At 39.2% G+C, this 27,219-nt stretch overlaps 3 protein-coding genes across 6 annotated transcripts; 2 read left to right on the top strand and 1 right to left on the bottom strand.

Moving 5' to 3' along the window:
- The first annotated feature begins 18,976 nt into the window (after positions 1-18,976).
- LOC110896124 (probable methyltransferase At1g27930) lies at positions 18,977-20,318 on the top strand. The gene has a single exon (XM_022143562.2). It carries the CDS (start codon positions 19,079-19,081, stop codon positions 19,964-19,966), a length of 888 nt encoding a protein of 295 aa, XP_021999254.1. The 5' UTR covers positions 18,977-19,078; the 3' UTR covers positions 19,967-20,318.
- On the bottom strand, positions 20,011-22,427 carry LOC110896125. Of its 4 annotated transcripts, none has more exons than XM_022143563.2 (6): positions 22,061-22,422; positions 21,825-21,928; positions 21,620-21,733; positions 21,026-21,109; positions 20,369-20,443; positions 20,011-20,282 (listed from the first exon to the last, which is right to left on the bottom strand). In XM_022143563.2, exons 1-5 carry the CDS (start codon positions 22,317-22,319, stop codon positions 20,387-20,389), a joined length of 618 nt encoding a protein of 205 aa, XP_021999255.1. In that variant the 5' UTR covers positions 22,320-22,422; the 3' UTR covers positions 20,011-20,282; positions 20,369-20,386. The 4 variants fall into 4 exon arrangements, with proteins under 4 accessions (XP_021999255.1, XP_021999257.1, XP_021999256.1 ...); XM_022143565.2 differs by having other exon boundaries at positions 21,825-21,868; positions 22,061-22,420; XM_022143564.2 differs by having other exon boundaries at positions 21,825-21,925; positions 22,061-22,416.
- A 2,245-nt stretch (positions 22,428-24,672) lies between these two features.
- Positions 24,673-26,736, top strand: LOC110896126 (non-specific lipid transfer protein GPI-anchored 1). The gene is made up of 2 exons (XM_022143566.2): positions 24,673-25,150; positions 26,436-26,736. Exons 1-2 carry the CDS (start codon positions 24,808-24,810, stop codon positions 26,630-26,632), a joined length of 540 nt encoding a protein of 179 aa, XP_021999258.1. The 5' UTR covers positions 24,673-24,807; the 3' UTR covers positions 26,633-26,736.
- The last annotated feature ends 483 nt before the right edge of the window (positions 26,737-27,219 follow it).

Here is a 27,219-nt window from a genome sequence, read left to right on the forward strand (position 1 = left end):
GTATGACGGTAATAACTAACGAGAAAAATGAATTAATACCAACAAGAACCGTCACAGGATGGAAAGTTTGTATAGATTATAGGCGATTAAATGAAGCAACAAGGAAGGACCACTTTCCTTTACCCTTCATTGATCAAATGTTAGAAAGATTGTCCGGTCATAAATTTTATTGTTTCTTAGATGGTTTTTCAGGTTACTTTCAAATACCGATAGCACCAGAAGACCAAGAGAAAACAACTTTCACATGTCCCTACGGAACTTTCGCATATCGACGCATGCCATTCGGTCTATGTAATGCGCCTGCAACATTCCAACGTTGTATGGTCGCCATTTTCCATGATATGATCGAAAAGACAATGGAAGTCTTCATGGATGACTTTTCCATCTTTGGAGACTCATATGACCAATGCCTCGATAATCTTGAACGAATGCTATCCCGATGTGAGGAAACTAACCTCGCCCTTAACTGGGAAAAATGCCATTTCATGGTAACAGAAGGAATAGTACTCGATCACAAAATCTTAAGCGAAGGAATGGAAGTGGATCGAGCGAAAATAGAAACTATTTCTCGATTACCTCCTCCATCCTCCGTACGAGCAATCAGAAGTTTCCTAGGACATGCCGGATTTTATAGAAGGTTTATCAGAGACTTTTCAAAAATCTCAAGGCCTATAACAAAATTACTTGAAAAAGATGCACCCTTCATCTTTGACAAGGAATGCAATCAAGCATTTCTAACCCTCAAGGAAATGCTAGTCAATGCACCTATCATGATAGCGCCAGATTGGAAGTTTCCTTTCGAAATCATGTGCGATGCAAGTGACTTTGCTGTTGGAGCAGTCTTGGGACAAAGGAAAGAAAAGCATTTCCACCCAATTTATTATGCTAGTAAAACTCTTAATGATGCACAAGAAAATTATACAACTACAGAAAAAGAATTACTAGCAGTGGTATTCGCTTTTGATAAATTTCGTTCTTATCTTGTTCTTTCTAAAACAGTAGTCTATACAGACCATGCAGCCATCAGGTACCTCTTCAAGAAACAAGACGCAAAACCCCGTTTGATCAGATGGATTCTACTCCTCCAAGAATTCGACATCGAAATCAAGGACAAAAGAGGAGCAGAAAACACTGCTGCAGATCATCTCTCACGCTTAGAAGACCCAGCTTTGGAGACAACCAGAGACGAGCAAATCAACGAGAAATTTCCCACTGAATCCTTGGAAATGATGGAGAGTAGACAAGAGCCATGGTATGCCGATTACGCTAACTTCCTAGCTAGCGGTATAGTCACAAAAGGATGGCCACATCATCAAAGAAAGAAATTCTTTGCTGATGTAAAGCATTACTTTTGGGAAGACCCCTATCTTTTCAAAATGTGTGCCGACCAGCTCATCCGAAGGTGTGTCCATGGTAATGAAGCACGAAGAATTCTCCGTCATTGTCATGAAGGTCCATACGGAGGACATCATGGTGCCGCAAGTACCGCACGAAAGGTATTTGATTCGGGATTTTACTGGCCAACCATTTACAAGGATGCACAAGACCTTGTCAAGACATGTGATGCCTGCCAGAGATCAGGTAATATTTCTTCCAAAAACGAAATGCCTCAAAATGGCATTCTCGTCTGTGAACTCGATTTCATGGGACCTTTCCACCTTCAAAGGGAAACAAATATATACTTGTGGCAGTCGATTACTTGTCTAAATGGGCGGAGGCCGAGGCTCTTCCAACAAATGATGGAAGGGTAGTGGTAAAATTTTTGAGAAAACTGTTTTCTCGTTTCGGAACACCAAAGGCTTTAATAAGTGATAGAGGTACCCATTTTTGCAATCATCAACTCGAAAAAATATTAACAAGATATGGGGTCTATCACCGGGTCTCAACAGCATATCACCCTCAAACAAATGGGCAAGCCGAAGTGACTAATCGAGGTTTAAAAAGAATACTTGAAAAAACCGTAGGAATAAATAAAAAAGAATGGGCCGACAAATTAGACGACGCTTTATGGGCTTTTCGAACTGCCTATAAAACCACTATAGGCACAACCCCATATAAACTCGTCTATGGAAAAAGTTGTCACTTGCCAGTAGAAATAGCTCACAAGGCCTACTGGGCAATAAAAAACGTAAACTTAGATTTAGAAAATGCAGGTAAAAATCGATTTTGTCAAATAAATGAATTAGACGAGCTAAGGAATTATGCATATTCTAACTCCGAAATTTATAAAGAAAGAATGAAAAATTTACACGATAAATATATTAAATCTAATGAATTTCGGGTAGGAGATCAAGTTCTATTGTTTAATTCACGACTTCGATTATTTCCTGGTAAGCTAAAATCTAGGTGGTCAGGACCTTTTTCCGTCACCCATGTTTTTCCACACGGTGCAGTAGAAATTAAAACTCGAAATGGGATACCATTTAAAGTCAATGGCCAACGGCTAAAACTCTACAGAGGATCCATTGAGGATGAGGAAGAGGAGATCTCACTTCAAACGGTTAACGAATAAACTCATACCCGACATGTTACAGGTAAGTGTACGTTTCAAAACCGGTAAGTCTTCTAGCTATTTTCGGAAATAGGGGGCATGCACACGAGCACATCGTTAAAAAAAAAAAAAAAATTTCAAAAACTTTGCTCGGCACGGGGCCGTGTCCGCTGGACACGGGGCCGTGTCGAGGCAACTGTCGGGATAAAACCCTCTTTTCCTATCAGTTACACCATTCCACACGCCCCGTATAGCCGAAAACGCTCTGGTTTGAGGCGATTTTCTGCAGTTTTCCAACGTCACCACCGAATCTAACAACGTCAAGGTATGATTCTATCCTCTTTAGTAGTTAGATTAGTTACTTGCATGTAGTTAAAACATCAAAAATTTGGGAAAAATCTAGGGTTCTTCATGTTCATCCGGATCGAACTCAAAATTTTTGATGAAATCTGTTAGTAGTACTTTAGATTAGTATAGTAGGAAGTAAATAGACATGTATTGTTGATAGATTTGTTCGACTTCCAACTAAAACCCCAAACCCTTGTTCTTGAACCGAAAAACACGAAATTGAAAGGGTAAACGGTTTGTTTTGGGAAAAACGACACTTAGGGTTTCATTTTCGGGGGAAACCGCTACTATTGGGCTAAAAATTTTCAGGTTTTCGAAACCGGGACAAAAAATGAAATTTTTAGGTTACAGACGCCTGGACACGGGGCCGTGTTCGCTGAACACGGGGCCGTGTCCAGCCCACTGTTTGCAGTTTCACTCCAATTATCCTTGTTTCGTACTAACTTTTGATGTATTCTTTCAGATGTCGAAATTCACGAGGTTCAACGCAAGCAAACTTGACGCTAGGGCACGGTACGAGATACTACAAACAAGACCGGAGGAGTACCCTAGGCGGGCATGTACCGACTTGTTAACCATGGTGAATCAACTCGACCGATTCAACAACATTGTGAGAGGTCCACTGGCTGTCGCATTGAACACCCGACTTCGGTCGGTGCATCAATGCACAATGGAGTTTTACAGTACTTTCATTTTCAACTCAAGGTGTGAACCGTTTGACCATGAGGCGGTCACATTCCGATGTGGAGGGACCACGTTCACAACCTCCATGGCACAGTTTGGATCTATCATAGGGCTATATAGTGAAGAGGAATCGGGGAATGAAAAGAATACTGGGGGATTACGAGACTTGGATGCAACTGAACGTCAAGCCGCATGGGCTCAGATCGGTGAAGGAATCTACAACCCTAGCAGCACCAAGAGTACCAAACTGAGGGACCCGCTTTACCGCTACATTCACAGGCTCCTTACCTACTCGCTGAACCAGCGTCACGACAATAGTGGCGTTGTAGGGTTGAAAGATTTGGTTGTCCTTCACTGCATCCACAACCAGAAGCCTCTCGATGTTCCTTATCTCTTGTTACGGAACATGCACCTAAATCGCCTTGCTCATGCTCCTACACCTATCTTCTTCGGGGGATGGGTGTACCGTCTTTTCAAGCATTTCACGAATATCCCAAGGTCCTTTGAAAGGAGTCCATGGCCAGGACGAGTTGACTACCACATTTGCCGAGCCATGAACTTACTTTATGAGGCGGAAGACGGGACGGTGAGCTTTCAAAGGATGCAAGGCTATGCATGGAACCCGCAGGAGGCTCTAGTTCTTCACCCACCACCTCCCCATTTTCAGTACCAACCCCAAGGCGATCCGGGTCAATCCTCCTCTCAAGGAGGTGGTTTTCCTAACTTTCAAAGTTTACATGATCTTTTGCAGGAAAACCTTATGTGCACCAGGAACACCTACAATCTCGCCAACAACACATACCACCGGGTTGGAGCTATCGAGCGCAACATTAACGATATACAAGACGATATCGGTAGCATCCGGGAGTACATGGCGAGGCATGGGGGTGGAGGTGATGGTAGTGATGAAGACATGGAGTAGGAGGCTTGAAGGAACAAGGGGCTGGTTGGTGATAAGCCCACAGGTTTAAGTGCCCTTCTCTCTATCAAACAATTTATGGCCTGCGTGCCATTTGTCGAACAATTTACTTTCTCTAACTATTTTTATCTTTGTTTTATTTTTACTTTATGCGTGGATGACAATTGACAATGGTAATTTAGGATGGTTTATGTTTGTTTGGTTTGGTATTGAGTGATTAAACAGGTGCAATGCAAGGGTTAGAGTGCTAAACATTAGCACTTGCAGCCCCGAAATGGAGAAACCGGGTGACAAAACCTGTTTTTCAGGCTCACAGACTGTCCACACGGGGACGTGTCCAGCCGACACGACCCCGTGTTCATCTCCCAGACCTGCTGTTTGGTTACTGACCTGCAAATTTTTGCCAGACACGAGGCCATGTTCACCCAACACGCCCCCGTGTTCATCTTCTGTAAGTTCTCAGTACTGGCAGTTCGCCACGGGGCCGTGTCCAATGGACACGGGGCCGTGTCCAGACTGCCAGTAACAAAAATCTTTGTTTTTTAAACCACTTTTACACATTCTAATCAACCAAAAACCTTATTTTTGGACACATTGAGGACAATGTGTAATTTAAGTGTGGGGGGGGGGGGATGCTAAAACCTTGAATTTTGCAAATCCTAAACACAAGCCTTACACAAAACTCTATTGGAACCGCTAAACACCCCAAATTTTTTCAAAAACTTTTTCATTTTTTTTACTTGTCTTAGTTTAAGTTGGGAATAACAAGTTCTAAAAAGGTTATATTTTTACAAGTTTACAACCGATAGCGTCGTGATAACAAAGAACCAACATAAGAAAATTATGAAACGGCATAACAAGTCTAGTTAAAAATTCGATTATATATACTTGATCACATTAAAAACCCATTCCCACAAAAGTGAGTTTTGAGCCTTTATTGAGCATAAAAATATACATATTTAGACTAAATGCTCATTTTTCGTTTCTTGTGTGAATAACCGCTTGGTTCTTACAAATCTAGAACTTGCCACAACAATACATTTCCGATCCTTACCAACTTAAACCCAAGTAAGTAAATGATGGAAGCATTAGGACTAACCATTTTTCTTTCAAAACATTATTTTTCATTTTTTTTATCACCTACCCAAAATCCCCCTAGATAGCCCCTTTGAGCCTAAACCTTTCATTTCATTACCCCAAAACCCTTTTTACCCACCAAAAACCATTTTTATTTTTCACCCTTTATTTTAGTAACAAGCTCGGTTTTTTTTTTCGTAAACTCACCTTTTTATGTGATGAAAATATATATATATATATATATATATGAAGTCAAAAACAAACAAATGCTATATAAAAGCTTGTTTGGAGAAATACTTCAAAATAAAAAGTCACTAAAGACAAGGTATTTCACGAAAACCGACGCTTTTTACGATTTTCGCCCTTTTACTAACCACTAACCCAACTACCCACCTTTAACCCAAGCCTAACCCTTCACCCCAAAAGTCCTCTTGATATTTACAAAGGTAAAAAGTTAAAAAGATGGAGGATTGATTGTTTGGCAAGCCTATGGAAGGCGTAAGCTCCATGCCGCTCTCGAGTGATTCACTAAAAATATACACCTTCGGCCGAGTGTTGAGTGATCCCCCGCGAGGTATGTGAACTTGTATATAAATGGAATTTTAATAAGGCATGCTATGCCCGAATAAGTAATTTATCTTATGAAACGTTCAAAATAAATCATAACGAATAAGATTGTAAATAAATAAAAATAAAACTTACAAAGACCTTGGATTCCCGACACTCTAGGACAAGCTAAAAACTTTCTCTTCTACCTATTCCATTTGGGATGTGTAAGCCACATTTAAAGAGTTTTGCTTGAGGACAAGCAAAAGTTCAAGTGTGGGGGTATTTGATGTGTGTAAAATGCAACATATAAATCACATCAATTAAGGCATAAAACTAACCCTTTTTAAGTACTAATGTTGGAAAAAGAGTGTTTTTGTCTACCTTTTGTATTTTCAGGATGAAATGAGCTCAAAATCACAAAAGAAGCAAAAAGACAACTAATTCTAGCACAAATACAAGAAAAGGAATAAAAGTAGACTGCACGGATCCTCAACGGCACCTCCCAAGGCAAAGAAGAGAAAACAGAAGACTGAACACGCCCCGTGTCCAGCGGACACGGGGCCATGCCCAGGAAGCAGCAGAAAAGATAAACCAGTAGAAGCTTCCATTGCCCACCACGGGGCCGTGTCCAGCGGGCACGGGGGCGTGGTGAAAGTACAGCAGGCACATTAATTGTAATTGCGAATTACAATTAATGGAGAGAGAGAATGTCAGACGGGCACGGGGGCGTGTCCAGCGGACACGGGGCTGTGCCCAGCCTTCTGTTCAGCCTATAAATAGGGGAGCTTGGTTTCATTCCACTTCATCCCTTGGCACACCACCTCTCTCACACTTCATCCACCACCCACCACCACCATAACACCATCATCCACCACCATCATCCATTGTCCATCATAGAGTGTGTGAGTCGTCTCGGGATCCAAGATTGATCGTAAGAGTTCTTGACAATCAAGGCCATGTTTGCCTAAGTCTCTTACATCACTTGGTGAAGACAAGTGTTCTGTATAATACTTTTTATTTTTAATCTTTTGCACTTTTTATTTGGTTTTGTATTAATGACTTTAATAACTAGTTACTTATGTTGAAGGTGATCTTTCCTTATCGTTTGTCCGTGGTGTCTTGGCGTTATTTTACAGTCTATATAAAATAAAAGATTTTCACCATTCATATCTCCACGGTCTATATGGAGGTATGTTGGCTACCTGGTCGGGGGTTAAGGGAACGGTTTGGTAAGGGTCTTGCCCTTGTTCAGCGTTTAGAGGTCCTGCTTGGGACCTGGGTCAAATTTAGTAGGATCTCCTTCAATACCCATAGGTATTGGATGGCGGGGATCCAAACTCTTTGACCCCCTCATAAGTTAACTACTATTAATACTATATCCCGGCTATTTAGGACTGTATCCCTGCTGACTCAGACTACTTAGCCGAGGGTAACGTCACCGCCAAAAGCGGGGCCTACCACAATTTGCATTAATAACTTAATTCATTATCTTCCAATAATCCGACCCTTTAGGATTGTATCCTTGCTGACTCAAACTACTGGGTTGAGGGTAACGTCGCCTTCAAAAGAGGGGTCTACTACAATAACTAAGATAATCTCTTAAACAAGTGCAAAAGTGCGAAAATAATCAAAGGTTATACTAATACACGTGTCGGATCCAAGTGATTCATCTTGTCTATCTGTTTTTATTTTATTTTATTTTTCAGCATTTAGTTAGTTTTTATTTTTCTTATTTTAAAACATTTTTCTCACTTTTTGATTTGATTAGACGTTGAGGATAAACCGGTATTAAAAGCTCTTGTGTCCTTGGACGACCTCGGTATCTTACCAACACTATACTACGTCCACGATGGGTGCACTTGCCCATATGTGTGTTTAGTGTTAGTGAATATCGTGTTTTATAAATTTAAAACTTGGCTAAAAGTGTAAAAAAGGGGCTTAAATATACATCAAAATTATAACACACTTCACGCACATCAGTAATCCCATGCATGTTTCAGCACTTCAGGGTCATAATCCTTTGTCGGATCTCCGAATATCTTTTCATAATCAGTTTGTTGCTCCATGTAAGGTCTGAGTATCTCAGACTCTTGATCTTCAAAGTATATATAACTGTCTGGTTCTTCGGCTGCAACAACGTCTTCATCCTTAGCAATATCTTTCTCATTCTCAACTTTAACATGCTCTTTGCCAGCCATACCTACAGAACATCCAGGCTACCAAAACAAACATATAAGAACTTGAAAAGTAGCATTGCATAAACTTCAAAAGTCATAACCAAAATACGGTTACACTCAAAATACACAACCAAATCCAATTTCTCGACATTAACCTACTTAAGCAAAAAAAATACAACAATCAAGACCCAAGTAATCACAAAGTACATCTTCAGTTTCAACACATCCCCATTCTTGTACCGAGCCAACTGTTCTTTGCACTTAGCCAACTCATCCTTATCTTTAATGCTTTGAATTAAAGCAGGCATTACCTCTCGACAAATCGGACATCCCTGTTCTTCACCAACATCAGCCCATCTGAGGAAGCCACATCCTCCAACCTGTTATCGGACATCATAAGCAACATAAGAATGAAACTTGAGTTTCAATAACCATTTAACAGAAGAAACTTACACATCTAAGATACAATCGACCAGGATTAGCTTTGGAATGTGACTCTTTGAACACTGTTTTCGAACCACAAGGACATATGATGTCTGAAGTTTCACTTTTTCTCATGATCTCCTTGGATCGCAGCACAGAGGAAGAAGATGAAGACATGTTCAGCGATTTTGGGGGTGGATTGAAGAAGACAGTGAGAGAGAGCGATTTACACAGAGAAATTAGGGCTAGAACCACTTAAATGAGGAAGAGGAATATGTTGGGGGGGGGGTAATTTGGACATTTCATCACTCTCTAACGGGAAGACTAACGGAATGTTGGGTCGGGGGGTAAAAGTGCGACATAAGAGTTAACAGTGGGGGGGTAATTTGCAATTATTTCCTTAGGGGGGGGGGTAGACATGCCAATGACCCCTAACCTCAGGGTGTAAAATTGCAGTTTACTCTTTTAATTAACTTAAATCACGACAAGTGCATAGAATTATACTCTTCTAAACAGTGGCGGAACTAGAAGAAATATCCAGAGGTATCACAATTTTTTTACCTACATTACAGGCGGGGCCGATCCTGAAAATTTAACTACCCTGGGCGAGCAAAAAAAAGGGCCTTAGGCTTTACCGAATTAAGTTTTATAAACTAATTTTTTTTTAAGTTATTAGTATTTAGTTTAACAAATCAATATTATGCATTTCACATTTGAGCTAAACTTTATGAATTAATATTGGCAATAAGTTTTTAGGGTTTAGATTGGGCTAGGTGTTTTTTTAATTTTTAGATCGGACTTGCACCAATATTATCATTATCAACATTCGGAGTTGTTTCATTCAGAATTGTATCATCATCACCAAAATTCTGAATAACCTAACAAAATTCAAAATATCGAAGCACAAACTAACCAAGAAATAAAACTATCAAAGCACAAGAAGAAAAGAATACTCACAAACAATCTGTCAATTTTGATCGGTCGATGTTGGTTCAAATTTTGATCAGTTTTGCGACTGCACTGCTGCTTCTACTTGTTCGAAAATCGAAATTATGATCAGTTTTGCTTGACTGCTTGTTCGATTTTTTTATCAGTCTCAAACAGGTTACACTTTGTCAAATTTTGATCAGTTTTTGCACTTTGTCGCTGCTGATGTTATGGAGTTCAGATGCTCGTGCCTTGTACGACGTTTGGTTTCCACAAATTTGTTGACGCGCCCCTGCCCCATATTCAAAGGGTTATTATTTGTTTTGGGCTAAAATATTAGTTGGGTTGGGACTTGGGCTTACATAACAATTGGGCTTACATTCAAAGCTTTATTATTTCTTTTGGGCTAAAGTATCCTTTTTTGTCAGGGGTATCCTCATAGTTGTTTAGGGGTATCCTCTGTTTGAAAAAAAATACACTACCAATACGAAGTTGAGCCGTAACCCGTGCTACGGCTCGTTAAATGCTAGTTCCGCCCCTGTTTCTAAAGCATCACAGTAAAGTCATTCGTTATAACCCTCCCATATTGCGTTCAGCCACATTTGCACATCATCTCCTCCCATCTTTAACATCCATCATATAACATGTGTTATACACATCCCTCTTTCCAACTCTCATTTAATTTTTTTGGGTGTTTGAGATTGGTTATTTTCTGTAACTTTTAACTTATTAACTTTTTGAAAAGTTAAAAAGTTGTTTAGGATTGCTAATACTGTGAGGATAATAAATTAAGAAGTCACAATTTCTGATTTATTAACTTTTGAAAGAAGTCAAATGGAGTTAAAAATAACGAATCCCAACCGCCCTCTTTATGTTGTTTAGGCAATTAATAATTAAAATTAAACTAATATGTTTTTTCATTAAAATAAAGAATTTTGTCAGTAATTAATTAATGATAAACAATATAATTAAAAAAGACATTTTCTATTCCTACACCCCATTTTCTTATTTTCACATCCCGATATATATACGAGTCGTATAACGTTATACGACCCGTATAGAATGTGGTTGCACAGAAATAAAAGCATTGGAATGTTTTTTTTGTTTTACATGTATACGAGTCGTATAACATTATATGAGTCGTATACAATTGTATACGACCACTATAATGTTATACGGCCCGGTGTTTATATTTTGTGACGTTTTTATCAGATTTTGGGTGTTTAACATGTGTATATGGGTCGTATAATGTTATACGACCCGTATATAATTAAATATATTTTGTTTGTAAAATCGAAAAACTGTTTAATAAGTTTTAGTAATTGCTTCGATATTGTTTGCTGTATTATTTAGATATATCGGATTATGTTACGAGTTTGTAATTAAACGTACTACTAGCGTTGAATATTTTTCAACTTTATTATGTGAAACATCTATGTTACGATAGTATTTGCCGTATTATTTACATATATTTGATTATGTTACAAACTTGTAATACTACGAGTTTTTTTATTATTAGGACATATATTAACAACAGTTTTAACGTTATTTTACTAATTTCGTGAAAATAATGTTAAAAGAGGGGGATGGTTAATCATGCATCATGTGGTCGCGTTGATAGCAGAAAGACAAGAGAGTATATGCACTAATTGGCCTTTGTCTTAATTGTCGAGTGTTATGTGCTTTATGTCCAAGGCTTGATGCAAAACTACCATCGAGTCGGGGGTCTCACTGGAAGCAGCCCCTCTATTCCTACGGGGTAGAGATAAGGCTGTCTGCATCTTACCCGTCTCAGACCCTACCTTATCTGTAACACCCCGTGTTTTCGAATGTCAAAGTCAAAGTCAAAGTCCAAGTCAACTTTGACTTCTTTGACTGTTAATGTTTCTTTTTACTTTTTGTATTATGTGGAGTAAGTGTTGTCTAAATGAAATGATCGAATGTTTAATCAATGCGACCGATTTACGACTGTGAATAGTAGGAAGTAACAATGCGATAAAGTTAATCAATCAATAATCAAGCTAATCGATTCATCAATCAAGCTCGAGACTCGAATTATGTGAACTCTGGTATTGTTATACGTGTGTGTGTGCCTTATGTGTTACTTGTGTGTGTTTACTTATATGTTTTGGTGTGGTATTCAAGTGAATCAATCGAAAATCGAATCGAAACTCGAAAAGCAATCAAACTCAATCGAAACCGACATCGAAACGTGAAATGTAGATGATTGTATGTTAGATATAGTGGTTGACACTGAAAGTAATTTGACTAGGAACTCTATCGTATTCGTATCATCGTCCATCAAAATCGAAACATCGAAAATCGTCGCGAAACGCTCAAAGTGAGTCGCGGATCGAACAGGAGGCATCCTGGTCGAACAGGCCAGCCGATCGGCTAGCATCTTCCTAGCCGATCGAGCAGCCCATTCGATCGGAGTTCCTGGCCGATCGGCTGCCACTTTCCTCTTTTGGAGCCTATAAATAGGGCTGTCATTGAAGATTTGGCGACACTACCTGTATGGCACTAGGTGTACAATCTACACTGATCACAGGAGTTTACAACACATCTTTAATCAGAGGGAACTTAATATGCGTCAACGCCGATGGGTAGAACTTCTCAACGATTACGACTGTGAGATTCGTTATCACCCAGGTAAGGCGAATGTGGTTGCCGACGCGCTCAGCAGAAAGAGTTACGTGCTCAGTACCCGAAACATCCAAGCCCAGCACAACCTCGAAACCCTCATCCGCGAAGCTCAACATGCTTGCTTTAACGAGCGTACATTGAAGAAAGAGAGGATCTATCACGATGGAGCTCAGTTGGTAAGCAAATCCGATGGGATATTCTATTATCTGGACCGAATTTGGATCCCTAAGCGAACCGATTTGCGAAAGATTATCATGAATGAAGCCCACAAATCTCGATACTCCATTCATCCCGGTGCTGACAAGATGTACCAGGACCTTCGTTATAAGTACTGGTGGCCGAGCATGAAAAGGGATATCGCCCTCTACGTTGGAAGTTGCTTAACTTGTGCAAGAGTCAAGGCTGAACATCAAAGACCTTCTGGCTTACTCGAACAACCGCCGATACCTATATGGAAGTGGGAGAGTATAGCTATGGACTTCATAACAAAACTCCCGCCCACGCCATCAGGTCACGACAGTATTTGGGTCATAGTCGATCGTCTAACGAAATCAGCCCACTTTTTGCCGATACGAGAAGACTATAAGGTGGAACGACTAGCCCAAATCTACACTGACGAGATCATTCGTAATCATGGTACGCCTCGTGACATCATTTCAGATCGTGACGCTCGGTTCACTTCGCGATTGTGGGAAACGTTTCAAGCGGCCCTTGGTACGTCGCTTAATCTGAGTACTGCATTCCATCCTCAAACCGACGGACAGACTGAAAGAACGATCCGTACTCTTGAAGAGATGCTCCGAACGTGTGTCATAGATTTTGGTGGTAGTTGGAACAAGCACCTGCCATTGGTGGAATTCTCGTATAATAACAGCTATCATGCCAGCATCCAAATGGCACCTTTCGAGGCTTTGTATGGTAGAAGATGTCGATCGCCTATTGTGTGGCACGAGATCGGTCACTCGCAACTAACCGGTCCCGAGATTCTACAAGAAACGACTGACAAAATCCACCAGATTCGAGACAACTTGGTGAAAGCTCGGAACAGACAGAAAAGTTACGCCGATAGAAGACGCAAGCCCCTTGAATTTGACGTTGGCGACTACGTACTCCTAAAGGTGTCACCTTGGAAGGGTGTAGTCAGATTCGGCAAGAAAGGGAAACTAGCGCCTCGATTTGTTGGACCTTTTAGGATTCTGGAAAGGATCGGAAAAGTCGCCTACAGACTCGAACTACCGGAGGAACTCAGTAACGTCCACCCAACTTTCCACGTCTCTAACCTCCGAAAATGGCTTGCTGATCATGATCTAATCGTACCACTCGACGATCTTCAGGTCAACGAGACCTTGCACTTCGTGGAAAAGCCTGTCGAAATCATGGATCGCCAAACCAAGCAACTCAGGCGCTCGCGCATCCCTATCGTGAAGGTCCGATGGGAGGGCAAACGAGGCGCGGAGTTCACTTGGGAACTCGAAAGCGACATGAAGGCCAAGTACCCGCAGTTGTTTAAATAGATCTGAAGCGTCAAATTGGTCAAACGACTCACGGTAATGTGCAACTTCGAGCCTAATTTCGGGACGAAATTCCCTAAACAAGGGGAGGCTGTAACACCCCGTGTTTTCGAACGTCAAAGTCAAAGTCAAAGTCCAAGTCAACTTTGACTTCTTTGACTGTTAATGTTTCTTTTTACTTTTTGTATTATGTGGAGTAAGTGTTGTCTAAATGAAATGATCGAATGTTTAATCAATGCGACCGATTTACGACTGTGAATAGTAGGAAGTAACAATGCGATAAAGTTAATCAATCAATAATCAAGCTAATCGATTCATCAATCAAGCTCGAGACTCGAATTATGTGAACTCTGGTATTGTTATACGTGTGTGTGTGCCTTATGTGTTACTTGTGCGTGTTTACTTATATGTTTTGGTGTGGTATTCAAGTGAATCAATCGAAAATCGAATCGAAACTCGAAAAGCAATCAAACTCAATCGAAACCGACATCGAAACGTGAAATGTAGATGATTGTATGTTAGATATAGTGGTTGAGACTGAAAGTAATTTGACTAGGAACTCTATCGTATTCGTATCATTGTCCATCGAAATCGAAACATCGAAAATCGTCGCGAAACGCTCAAAGTGAGACGCGGATCGAACAGGAGGCATCCTGGTCGAACAGGCCAGCCGATCGGCTAGCATCTTCCTAGCCGATCGAGCAGCCCATTCGATCGGAGTTCCTGGCCGATCGGCTGCCACTTTCCTCTTTTGGAGCCTATAAATAGGGTTGTCATTGTCACACTTTCTATTTTTGGAAAGCTCTGACCGAACCAGCCTTCTTCTTCACCTTTTCTCAGATTTCTCTCAACTCCGGTAAGTTTTCACTCTAATTCTTGTACGATTTTGATCATTGCATGATTCTACACCTTTCTATCTTTCAAAACTCGATTTCTAACCGTGAAATCACCAAGATCTAAGTGTTCTTGGGTGATGTCATCATGGTGTTCTTGAAGAACACCAAACTTTGGCCTCATTCAACCATGAATAGCTTTGATCTGACCGGTTTCCACATAAACAAACTAAGATTTGTAAGAATCTTAACATTTTTATGAATAATTTCCAACTTTCTTCAACCTTTTTACACTCGAAACCTTAAACCGGTAGAAACGGAGCTTGAACCGGCTAACTAATCATTCTAACAGTTAAGAGGTTCAAGATTCGGGTTCTATATACAAGGTTCACCGACGATGGGTTAAACTCTAAACCGACGTTCCGAACCGTTCATCGGCCGGACTTGGGTGATTCCTGCTCGAGCCGAAGAAACGAGTAGGAACGGAGGATATCATAGTTCAACTCGTTATCGAACTACCTCGATATGACAACAAGTAATTAAACAGCCAAGAGTTTGACGAAAGGCCGACCAGGTCAGACTTGTTGGCCGAACAGCTAGGCTGTTCGAACAGCCCAGCCGATCGGACATGCCAGCCGATCGACCGGGCCAGCCGATCGGCTAGCCCATGGCGTCTCACTTCTCAAACTTCCTGAGGTATGGTATTGACGAAGTGATGTTCGATCGAGTATGCTACTCGATTGGTAAACATTACTCTTCGGATCATGAGATACTATGCTTCAACACTTGATTGATTTTACAACTCTTTCGTAGTAGGGAATGCCAGCCGATCGAACTGTCCGTTCGATCGAGCGACATCCTGTTGAGAACCACTTCAAAAGTTCCCAGCCGATCGGTTAAGTCGGCCGACCGAACGGACCGTTCGATCGATCGACCTGAAAGGTAAGGACATTTTAGTGTTCTCATATACTACAACGAAAACTTCAAAAGTTCAAACCATCATACACAAACACATCAGAGGAAGAAACAATCCACTTGAATGGCCCAGCCGATCGAGCCTACCGGCCGATCGAACAGGACTGTTCAACGGACATACCAGCCGATCGAACAGCCCGTTCGATCGAACCTGCCGTTCGATCGACCAGCCTATTCGATCCATCCACATTTGTTTACATTTCCACGTTACTCATTGTTGTGCTATCGAACTATTCAGGCTAACCCTACTCTCAGCGCTCCCTTCAATCCATAACCAATCACTGTGAGTATACTCGAACCCTTTTTACTTTAGCACTTTTGGGTGTTACATACGTTACTTATCAAAATCACAATCGAACACACTATTCAAACTATTTGAACGCTAACCGATTGCATGTATTACGTGATTAAATGTATACTTGTTGTTATGCTTACACGTGGAATGCTGTCTACCTGCCTTAGCAACATAGTACTATAGTTTGGACTCAGCACCCGTTCACACGGGGGTTGTTAAGGACAATTACTTGCATGGTTTACGGTGGTAATCATGTATTGCGAACTGTCTCGGACAGTCAACCCGCAGTCGTTGGTATCGATAGGTCCATGTCGATAATTAACATGCATCATTTCCCTCTGTGTACGTGCTGGTTATGCGTAAACTATTCAAACTCTATATGCTATTATCAAACTTGTATGCTCACCTTTACATTATATGTATTGACTTTATTTTAACATATGTGACAGGTATTTAGGATGCTTACATGTTCTATCTGCTGTGAAATCGAGGCTAGGAAAGAGTCTAGAAACCAAGACAATTTATGTTTATGTTTAATTTAAATCTGAGTTGTCGGGACAAGATTAATTGTTTGGATGTTATCTGTAATAACTTGTTATTTATTCGGGATACGGTATGGGACATATCATATTAAACTGAATTTATATTAATAGTTGTTGTGGAAACTTCTGGACAATCTGTTTCGCTCAGTGCGGCGCCCCGATGATTCCGCCATCGGTTGGGGTGTGACATTATCGGTCCAAAAAAGAAACAAACCGTTCTCTATATGGTTCTAACCAGTTAGAAAACAAATAATTCATAATCTCTTAGAACAAAGTGAATTGCAATTAAGACAAGTCAGAGAACTACAATTAATAAGAAAATTAGTATGAAACTTACCGTTGCGTTTTTTGCTTGGCAGTCCTGCTTGTATTCGCTTGTACCTGTAGGTGTAGTCAACATCGGTCGTTAAGTTAATCAGCTTGCGCCACTTGTATAAAAACTTTTCCCAGTCTGTTTCCATTTTAAAGCTTGGCTTGCAATATTTGGCGATATTTTGTTGTATGTGCCACCTACACAGTGAATGTTCTGGCGTTCAGAAACACGCTTGCACATGCGTTTATGAGGGCGGGATCTATGTCTGTTACTATTACACGGGACTCCATAACACTGTCCAATGAGTCTTTCAACCTCTGTAACACCCACATTAAGTTTTCCACCTTTTCGTTGGTTATGAATGCATGGGCAATGCAAAAAGATAAGTATGTGGATGTGACATCGGCAATCTGAACTAGCGGCATTTTGTACCGATTCATTTTGTAGGTGGAGTCTATAAGCAACACATGCGAGAAGGCGCGCCACAACCTGTTTGAATCCGGGTGGATACAGAAAACATCCAGTACCCTTTTCGTCGTTTTCAGATGTTTTGTGGAAGAAAACAAACCCAACTTTGTTCAACCGGTGGAAAAGTATCCGTATTGGAGTCTCGCCGACTTTAATATAAAAAATAACCTTTTATCGAATCTTCCCAAAAACAATTACCTATTTGTGTGTTACCTACGTTCATAAAAAAAAATTAATTAAATGAAAATTCTGTAGAAATATACGTGTACGATTTTTAATATAAAAAATAACCTTTTATTGGATCTTCCCAAATATTACAGTACGCCCGTGCTAAAGCCTCATCCTCTACTGTGTTCCACAATACACATGCGGCTTTGCCGGATGATTCTCCTACATCATATATGTTCCTCTTTTTCTTTGATTTTTTTCTTAGACGGCTTCGGTTGTGTTTCGGGAACCACATCATTTTGAACATGCTCGGATTGGTAACCGGATTGTGATCCAACTAGGTTTGGGTACGGTTGCAGTACAAAATATTCTAAGTTTGAAAAAAAAAATATTTGGGTTAATTATTTTTAAAGGGGTCCATTGAAAAAAAAATCATTAGAAAGTAGAGACTGGTGGTAAAAATATTCTCAGTTTGTATTATTATTGGCCATGTGAAAAATAAAAATGGGATTAGTAACATCCAATTTGCCTTATTAACATTATTCTATATATATGTAAGCATGTATTGAGTATTTCTTATGGTTTTCAACATAATATTGGTTTCAAAATGAACGCGGTAATACAATATGTGTGTGTTTATATAATAAAAATCAACCAAAATATCTTTGTGTTGTTAAAGTTATCTCTATATTGTGAGGTTAACCATTCTATTATGTTATGATACGTGGTGATTGATGTTTATCAACCGTTCTTACAACATGGGTTAATGATGTATCTTTGAAACATATAATTTAGTGTACGCTTTGCTTCGGGGAAAAGAAAAACATGTACTCCTCTTAGCAATATAGTTGAGCATCTAAAAGTCTCACTCAAACACAATTAGGGTATGGTTGGCATGGAGCTTTTAGGAGCTTCTAGCTTTAAGCTTTTAAGAAAAAGCTCCTACTCAATAAAAAGTCTTGTTTGGTTGAAGGAGCTTTAAGCTTTTAGGTTATGAGCTTTAAGCTTTTGGTTGAAAGCTACTAGTAGTAGCGTTTAGAAGAAACTACAAGCTTTTAGGGAAAAATTGACAAATTTAACCTCTAAAAATAAGGAACTTTTTAATGCACCAACTTTCTAAATTTTTAGTTATGTCTATTTTGGTAATTTTATACATTTTATTAAAAGCTACAGCTACTCTACCAAACACCAAATACATCTAAAAAGCTACAGCTACTAGCTACTAGCTACCAGCTACCAGCTTTCAGCCACCAGCTACCAGCTTTCAGCCACCAGCTACTTTTGCCAAACATACCCTTAGTGTGCTTCTTTGAGCACAAATTATAATCAAGTGATGTAATAACCAATGTTGCCCATGATATGACTAGTTGTTCTATGTCAACTATATATATCCCTTTGGTCATTTTTAAACGCTCTATAGGGGATTTGAACCTTGTTGGTTCATTTTCAACCGAACTATTATTATCTTTCGGTCTCACAAGAAGAAGAAGAAATAGTAGATCACAAAGCTATCTTTATGAGATTACGAATTGATTGGTGAGAATCAAAAGGTAAAATGCTTAAATTTGTAAGGTTTTCAGTTAAAAAAAATAATAAATTTATAAAGCTTTCTTAGCGTTGACTCTAAATCAAATAAACTAAAAATTGGTAAATCTAGAATATTTGTGTGGCTGGCAATTGTTGTTTATTCACACAATTTTCGAGTGGATGTTTCTCTACAACCTACGTGAGAATGCAACAATTAAACCACACCAACATTAACAATAACATCAAAATGCAGAAGAACCAGCCACCCCAAGGCCATACCAATTTCTTCATCGTATTTTTCTCCCTCGCTATTATCGCTGCCATCTTTCTCATTTCATGTCTCATTGGCATCGGTGACACCCCTCTTTTTTGCACCGAATCCATCTCCGACGAGATCCTTCCCACAACCACCACACCCATGCAACTCGACGCCATCCTTCACTACGCCACCTCTCCAAGGGTCCCACAACAATCCCTCCCCGAGATCACCCTCTCCTTCAACGTCCTCCAATCCATTTCCCCTTGTAATTTCCTTGTTTTCGGCCTAGGCCACGACTCCCTCATGTGGGCTTCATTCAACCCAAATGGCCATACTTTATTCCTTGAAGAAGACCCTTTGTGGGTCCGTACCATCCTCAAAACCGCACCAAATCTGAATGCTGCCATCATCAACTACCGCACCAAGGTCACCGATGCTGACGACCTCTTGAGTTCCTATCAATCCGAACCCGAATGTTCTCCATCCAAAGGCTATATTCGGGGGAATACACAGTGCAAGCTAGCAATCACGAGTCTACCTGAGGAGGTGTATGATAAAGAGTGGGATATGATAATGATAGATGCACCGAGGGGATATTATAACGAGGCGCCCGGGAGAATGGGGGCGATTTACTCGGCTGCTGTAATGGCAAGGAATAGGAAAAAGCCGGGCGTGACGCATGTGTTTTTGCATGACGTGGATCGGAAGGTGGAGAAAGCTTACGCACAAGAGTTTTTGTGTCGGAAGAATTTGAAGAAAGCCGTGGGAAGACTGTGGCACTTTGAGATACCACCGGTGGAGAATGTCACCCAAAACAATGCAACGTTTTGCTAGTGTCACAACCATGGTGACGTTTTTTTGGCCTGGAAACGAGTGTTTGTATATGTTTTTTTTTATATAATTTAGAAAGACAAACTGTTCAATCTGTGTTGTACTAATTTTGAAAAGGTTATATTAGATAAAACTTACATAACAATTTGAAGAATGTCATAAGTAACGAATCCATCATCTAACTACTAATAAGCCCTTTGCGCCACCATCAGTCTGTTGACATAGCTGTTGAAATTTCATTGATGATGCCCAACATACCTTTTCACTGATGCATGCATGATGCTAGTACAAGTGTTGACTTTTCTACAGCAGCAATGTACTTGAGTACAGAAAAAAGAACTTTGTTAGACAGCCGGGCATATGAAAGGAAAAAAAGAAAAGGCATATGAACTTGATGGGCGTTACACGCGTATATAAAAGGTGCTACAGAAAGTATTTCATCCGAACATCTCTCCTCATAGCATTGTATACAGCTTGAACCTGGAAGAAAAGACAGTTACACTTTTCATCCACACAATAATCTCAGATCTAAATGTGCAGTGTACCACAGTTTTCGCTAATGATTTAACTGTCATTGTAACAAATGCAGTGTTAGAATTATAGGATCGAAGTGAACACAGGTTTATCATAAGGATTTGTTTGGACACAAAGACATCACATATTCGAAATACACATTTCCATTACATTGACACAACAACCTATTTATAGGCCTCTAAACATAACCGCCATATGGTCGTTATTTAACTACCAACCAACCAACCAACATAACTAACAGTAACTACTCTTAATCACCATAACTACTAATGGTGTTAAGGTGAGACATGACTTAAACATAAGTTTAAGTTTATCATTCAACTTGCAGGTAGTAAGTACTAAGTTTGTCTGCTTAGAATAATAATTCACACCAGCTACTATTTCATTCCAAGATTAAAACCATATCAATATGATTACCAATTAAACAACAACAACAACACTTTCTATTGTTATTATACAGTCATCAAAATACACTTAAGAAGATATCTGTCCAATATTTCAAGTTGAATAATTATGACGGAGAAATACCTGCTCACTGGAAACGACTTGAACAGGTCCAATATTCACCGAGACATATTTCCCACCAGATGACATTTTCTGCTTTACATTACCCTGTTACAGACCGTGGTGGTGAGTCCAAACAGGCATTGCGAAGTTACACCAGTATTTCCAACCACTTGAGTATTTATTATTAAAAAATGTTGGGACATATCACAAGTGTAAACGGAAAATCAAAAACCTAGGCCTTGGAAAGTCTACTAGAGTACCGAAAACCAATGTGAAGGGCATTTTGGGTCTATTTACTATCTTGGGTTGGGTATGCCTTCTTGTAAATAAGCATTGGATTTAAAAATAAGTCTTTCATATGAAGAAGAGATAACAAAGCCTATAATAGCCCATTGTTGCCAAGGAAAGAATAAGAAGCACAACTAAACAGAGACAACGGGATAGAATAAATGTTGGTACGTACGGCTCAAAATAGATAAGGACATAATCCTTACATTCCTGATTTTGATAATATGACAACAACACTTTTATCTTGTTTGCATTGCATGAGAAGCAGTTAAAACAAACAGTAATGAGGTAGCATGCATCATGTAGTAAAAAAGAAGATGTACCTACCTGTGGAATTGGATGTTGAACGACTGACTCAACAGCAATTACCATAGCTTGCACAAAATCGTCACCACCAGTTCCAATTGCTGTAAACCCCCTTACAGTTGGGTAAGTATTTACCTGTTGTTAGAACAAATACCACTATTATTATTATTATTTAACCCAGGCCAGAAAAAGAAGTAAAGATATAGTTGAAAAATAGAATAGGGACCTTCTGATCAAGAGTGAGCCACTCATCGGAGGAATCGTCAGTGACTGTACCACCAAGAACCATGTTAGTGGTTTGGCCAACTCTACCTTCAGTCTTTGAAACTTCTGAATCAAAGAGTTTATTTATTATGAAACATCAAACTAACTGATTATTATTCAACTCACAAGTAAGCAGCAATCCATCCCGGCAAACAAATTATTATTATTGTATAAAAATCAGATGAGGTGTTTACCTACCTGAAATAACCTTGAGAACGGCTTCCTGAGGGGGTTCTTGGTCACCGTCGTCTTCAGTAGACGATAGGTTTTCATCATGATGAGAGCAATTAAAGCGATGATGCATTCGTCTAGTGATTCTACATCTGGGGGGTGTCGTAGTAGATATCTGATTGACGACGAATGATAAGGAAAAGGGGAAGGGTGTGGCTTTAGAAGAGACTCGCCGTAGCTCGGTGAGCATGAGAGTTCGGAATGGTAGCACCCTGCAGCAGGCCATTTCTCCTCCACCTCCTCCTCAGTCCTCACAATCTCCCTCAAAACGGAACAACAAAGATATTATTTTGTTTCCCTCAAAACGTAATCTACCCCTGCCTGCCTGCCTGCGGTTCATCCTTATTTTCTTTTTACTTCAATTCAATATTTCAATACAACAACTTGGCCCATTGGGCTGCTACAAGCCCATGCTCATTCTGATTTCTGATTTTCGCCATATCAATAAAACGTTATGGTCCATGTGAAAGGCACCTTCATAGTGTATGTAGGAGATGTGAAGCATATTTCGGTCGTCTTAGAACGTGTGCTTCAAAGAGAAACTTAGTATTGGACTTACTTACATAGCCCTCTTCTGAGTAAGAGCTCTCTCTAGACATGGACATGGGTCATTTGGATCTCCAAAGTGGCATAGCTTATTTAGAGCTTGTGCTTTAAAGGGTATGAGGTTGGAGCTTCAGAGAATGGCATATGCCATATAGACCGTCTACTTTAGAATAGTGTAAGTCATTCGGAGTATTGAATTTGAAGCCTGTACTTTAGTGAGTTGTTTGGAAAACTATTAAACAATTATTAAACTACATTAACATATATAGCCAATCTTTTGTAACAAAAACCAACCGCTAAGGGTGTAACTTGTAAGGGGAGTATGTAGTTTTCGCATAGAAATTTTTAGGTATATATGTTTTTGACCACCCGATTTTATAGAAATTTTTGGTATATACGCCTTCGACCCCCGGGTAGGAAATCTCAAGTTTCGCCACTGCCATCTCCACTTCCCATTTTGCACTCAACATTGGCAGCACTCCACCCAAACAACTTTTTCTTAAAAAAAAATAAAGATAAAATTTATCTCTGCGGCACGGATACGAAGACTGTCACGCACATCTTCACAGCTTGTTGTTTGGCTATGGTTCTATGGCAGAAGATGAGCAGGTGGAGTAGAACATTGTTTCTGTATGCTTTTTCGTTTCGGGACATCTTGGAGAATCACAACCACTGCGGTTTGAGGGGAAGGAAAAAGAAGCGTACTAGGGGATAGTGATTATTGTTTGCTGGAGATTATGGAAAGCTAGGAACGAGTTAATATTCTTGGGTAAAGCTGCTAAGGTTGAAGATATTTTTAGCGACGTCAAGGCGTGAGCTTTCTTTTGTTTAAAAATAGGCACAAACACAAACTTGTAATTTGGGAAAATGGTGTAAATTTGAAATTATGTAGTTGTTTGTTTTGTGGCCGCCCGTTTTTCAGGTTTGTGTTGGTTTTAATGAAGTTCACTTTAAAAAAAATTGTGATTGGGTGAAAGAGAATAGTCCGGTCCATCAGTAATAATCTCTCTCCTCTTCCCTTACCGGTGAACACATTGGGTTTACCACATGGACAGTAGGGATGAACATTTGGTACTGGGTATATTCAGTACCGGTACCCACTTTCCCCGTTTTTCGGTACCGGTACCCACTTTTCTTGTTTTTTTGGTACTAGTAGTACCGGTACCGGTTCGATATCTAACAGGTACCGTGCTCATCCCTAGTGGACCCCAGGGTTGGCGACGGTGTTCCCGCCCGGTGAAGGGTCACTGGTTGGCCTTCCCCGGGTGTGCCGCGTACACCCTAACCTATATTATATGATTAACGGTTTATTGTGACACTATATGACCACTTTACCCGACAACCCTATATAGATTACGGTTGTAAATTGCAATTTTCAACATGGCTGATTCTAAACACACCCCCTCCCTCCTGATTATACCCCCCTCCCCCCCCCCCCCCCCCCCCCCTTGTGAGAGGAAAACTGTCGGTTCCACGCGGGCCTCACCTGTAAGTATGTGAGAGGAGGGGAGTGTAGAAAGTAGCACCCTTCAACATTAGTAAATACGGTGAATGGTCTTGGAGAGTGAGGAGGGGCCGGTGACATGATAAGTTATTATTTTTATGATATTTGGAATTTATTTTTATGAAATAATTCAACAACACCATAACAACAATAACAAGAGAAAAACAATTAGAGAAAGAAAATGCACAATATGTTATTTTACTCGATCTACTATCTATGATCAAAAGTTTTTTTTTATTATAAATATCTGATCAACAGAATCGGAAAGATGAATTCTTGGTTGAGGGTAAAAAAATATGATTTTTAAACAAGTCTTATCTGATTTTATAATTATACAACAGTAACATATCTGAGGTTGAATATATAACCTCTTTTTAAAAAGAAATTGAAAAAAGAAATAAAATTATGATCTGGTTTTCATTGATGGTGGTGCATCGGGAGTGTTGATAAAAGAGTCATTAAAGATGTAGAGACAAGTACACCTCTTTGCAGCTGCCTTATTTTCATCACAAACATTAACTCCACTCCACATTTCACACCCAACCAAACCAACCACCTCATTAATTCCTTCCTTCCTTCCCCTCATCGATATATCATCTTCTTCTATAAAATATAAATCAATCAATAAACCAGCTACAACCATATTCCATCAAATTAAAAGAAAATGAGCAAGTGCAGTTTGATGGTGGTGACGGTGGGCTTGTTGTTATGTATCGTGGGTGGTGGTTGGGCGCAGCAGTCGTTGTCGGAGCAGTGTTCGCAGAAGCTACCGGAGGTGATGACGTGCGTAGCCTTTGCTTCGGGCAAAGAAGGCAGCCCACAGCAAAAGTGTTGTGATTCGGTGAAGGAGATGAAAGAGAGTAACCCGGCGTGCTTGTGTTTTCTCATACAGCAGATCCATAACGGAACCAATCCGGCCTTGCAGAAGATGAATATTCAAGAGGCTCGCCTTCTTCAGCTGCCTTCTGCTTGTAAGCTCGCTAATGCAAGCGTCTCCGACTGCCCAAGTAACAATAATCTCACTCTCCCTCTCCATCTACTCTATTCTATTCTATATATTCATTCAACATCGTATATAATAGTTAATTTTCTCATTTGAGGAGGTGATATCTTCTCACTTCAAAATATGAACGTAGCTTAGCTTGCTTATTTATAGAAAACTAATAATTATATGTAGTATTAACTTTTTTTTAATCATATAACTTACTTGAGGGGCTTCTTGTTATACATGCAAACTTAAGTTTGACCTCAGATTCTTGATTGAAAAGCTATGATTAGCCCACGTCGCCACTTCCAATTTAGGAATGTTTCTGAACATCAACTCTTCAAAAATCACAAAAAAAAAAAATAATCTTGTGTGAGATAATTTTTTTTTTTTTTTTTTTTGGCCTTATTCGCAAATTTTCATACATGCAAATCCTGACAAATTTTCATAATGTTTCTGAACGTCAGGTCTTTAAAGAGTTAACCTTTGTTTTGCTCCATGTGGTTTGGTCATTTCTTTCAGAACTAAACTTACGCATACCCTATTTTACACTAATTAATTAAATAGCTTTTTTTGGGTTTATATTTGAAACATTTCTTATTTTACACTAATTAATTAAATAGCTTCTTTTAGGTTTATATTTGAAACATTCCCGGCATAAACCTTTACCAAATAGGCTAGCTACATTTGCGTCATGTTGGTTTGATGATTAAAACAACTCATGGTATCATATACGACATAAATCAATTAATCAGTTTCATCACAAGTACTATATTTCTGAACTTATCCTGTCTTGCTGTTATAGAGTAATAATTACTTAATTGTTATACATGTCATATGACCGATATTAATGATATTATTTTGGACACTTTTATAACATGTATTGTCACATACCTTTTATTCACAGTTTAATGATATATATTATGTCTAACTTTCAGCAAATTTATTCTTACTTTACATTTAGTGATAAAGTGTGAATGTTGGTTGTCGTTGTGGGTCTTAATTGACTTGGTGTCAAATGTAAACTCCAGCCCATCTTTTAAGACTTTTTCAATTTAGAACGACGATGACTTTTTATAACGATAAGAAATAGTTTATTTTTGTTTAAAATTCTCTTGTCTTTTGTACACAAAAATGCACCCTTATCCTGTCTTTGCATGTTACAAAGAAATCTTGATGTAACGTATATAAAAAAATCATATACTTGTTAGGACGTGGATATGTCACAAAGAAACCTTTATGTAACGTATAAAAATGTATATACTTGTTTGGATGTGGATGCTAACTTTGATATATTAATATTGTAGAGCTCTTGAAGTTGCCACCAAATTCACCGGATGCCGCAATTTTCAATAATGTTACGAACACTGTTTCTACACCAACAGGAGGATCGTCGCCTACCTCTACAACTCCCTCACAAGCGTTCAAACATGGAGCAACAACACTCTTAAGATCCATTATTGTTTCTTTCCTTGTTTTCTTGATAAGTGGTTTTGGTGTCTAAATTTTAGTCACGCCATAGAGTGACAATTAGTTTATGCTTGCTAATAACTATTTTAAGTTTTTAATGTATGGAGATTTATTTATAGTTACTTTTGTTTTGATATATAGAGTGTGTATGCTATTTCCACAAGTCGTTTCCACAATGTTTCAAATTGAAGCTTTATTTATAATTCTAATTTAGGGTTAATAGCAATTTATGTTCTTTAACTAACAAAATTACAACAGATATCATTTATATTTTGATTTCTTTACAACAGATGTTCTTTATGTTTTAATTTCTTTACAACGGATGTCCTTTATTTTTGTAATCTTTTCGATTCCCATCTATCTTTCTTGTCTAGAATTTTAAGCCTGCTTATCAGAGCTCCTCCTGTTTTGGATTTTTCTCGCCTTTTTTAATTTCACCAGTTGATATATCTCCAAGAATCTCCCCAATTAACAATCCAAAACATTAATTAATTAATTGTCTTCGCATTTCCAACTAGATGTTATTTAATACTCTACTTATTATTAACCCATGCCCCGCTTGTATCAGATAAAAATGACTCATCCATCTTGAATAACGAATGGAAGACATAGCTTAATATT

This window comes from Helianthus annuus, chromosome 12 (genome assembly GCF_002127325.2).
Source record: "Helianthus annuus cultivar XRQ/B chromosome 12, HanXRQr2.0-SUNRISE, whole genome shotgun sequence".
NCBI classification, from domain to species: Eukaryota; Viridiplantae; Streptophyta; class Magnoliopsida; order Asterales; family Asteraceae; genus Helianthus; species Helianthus annuus.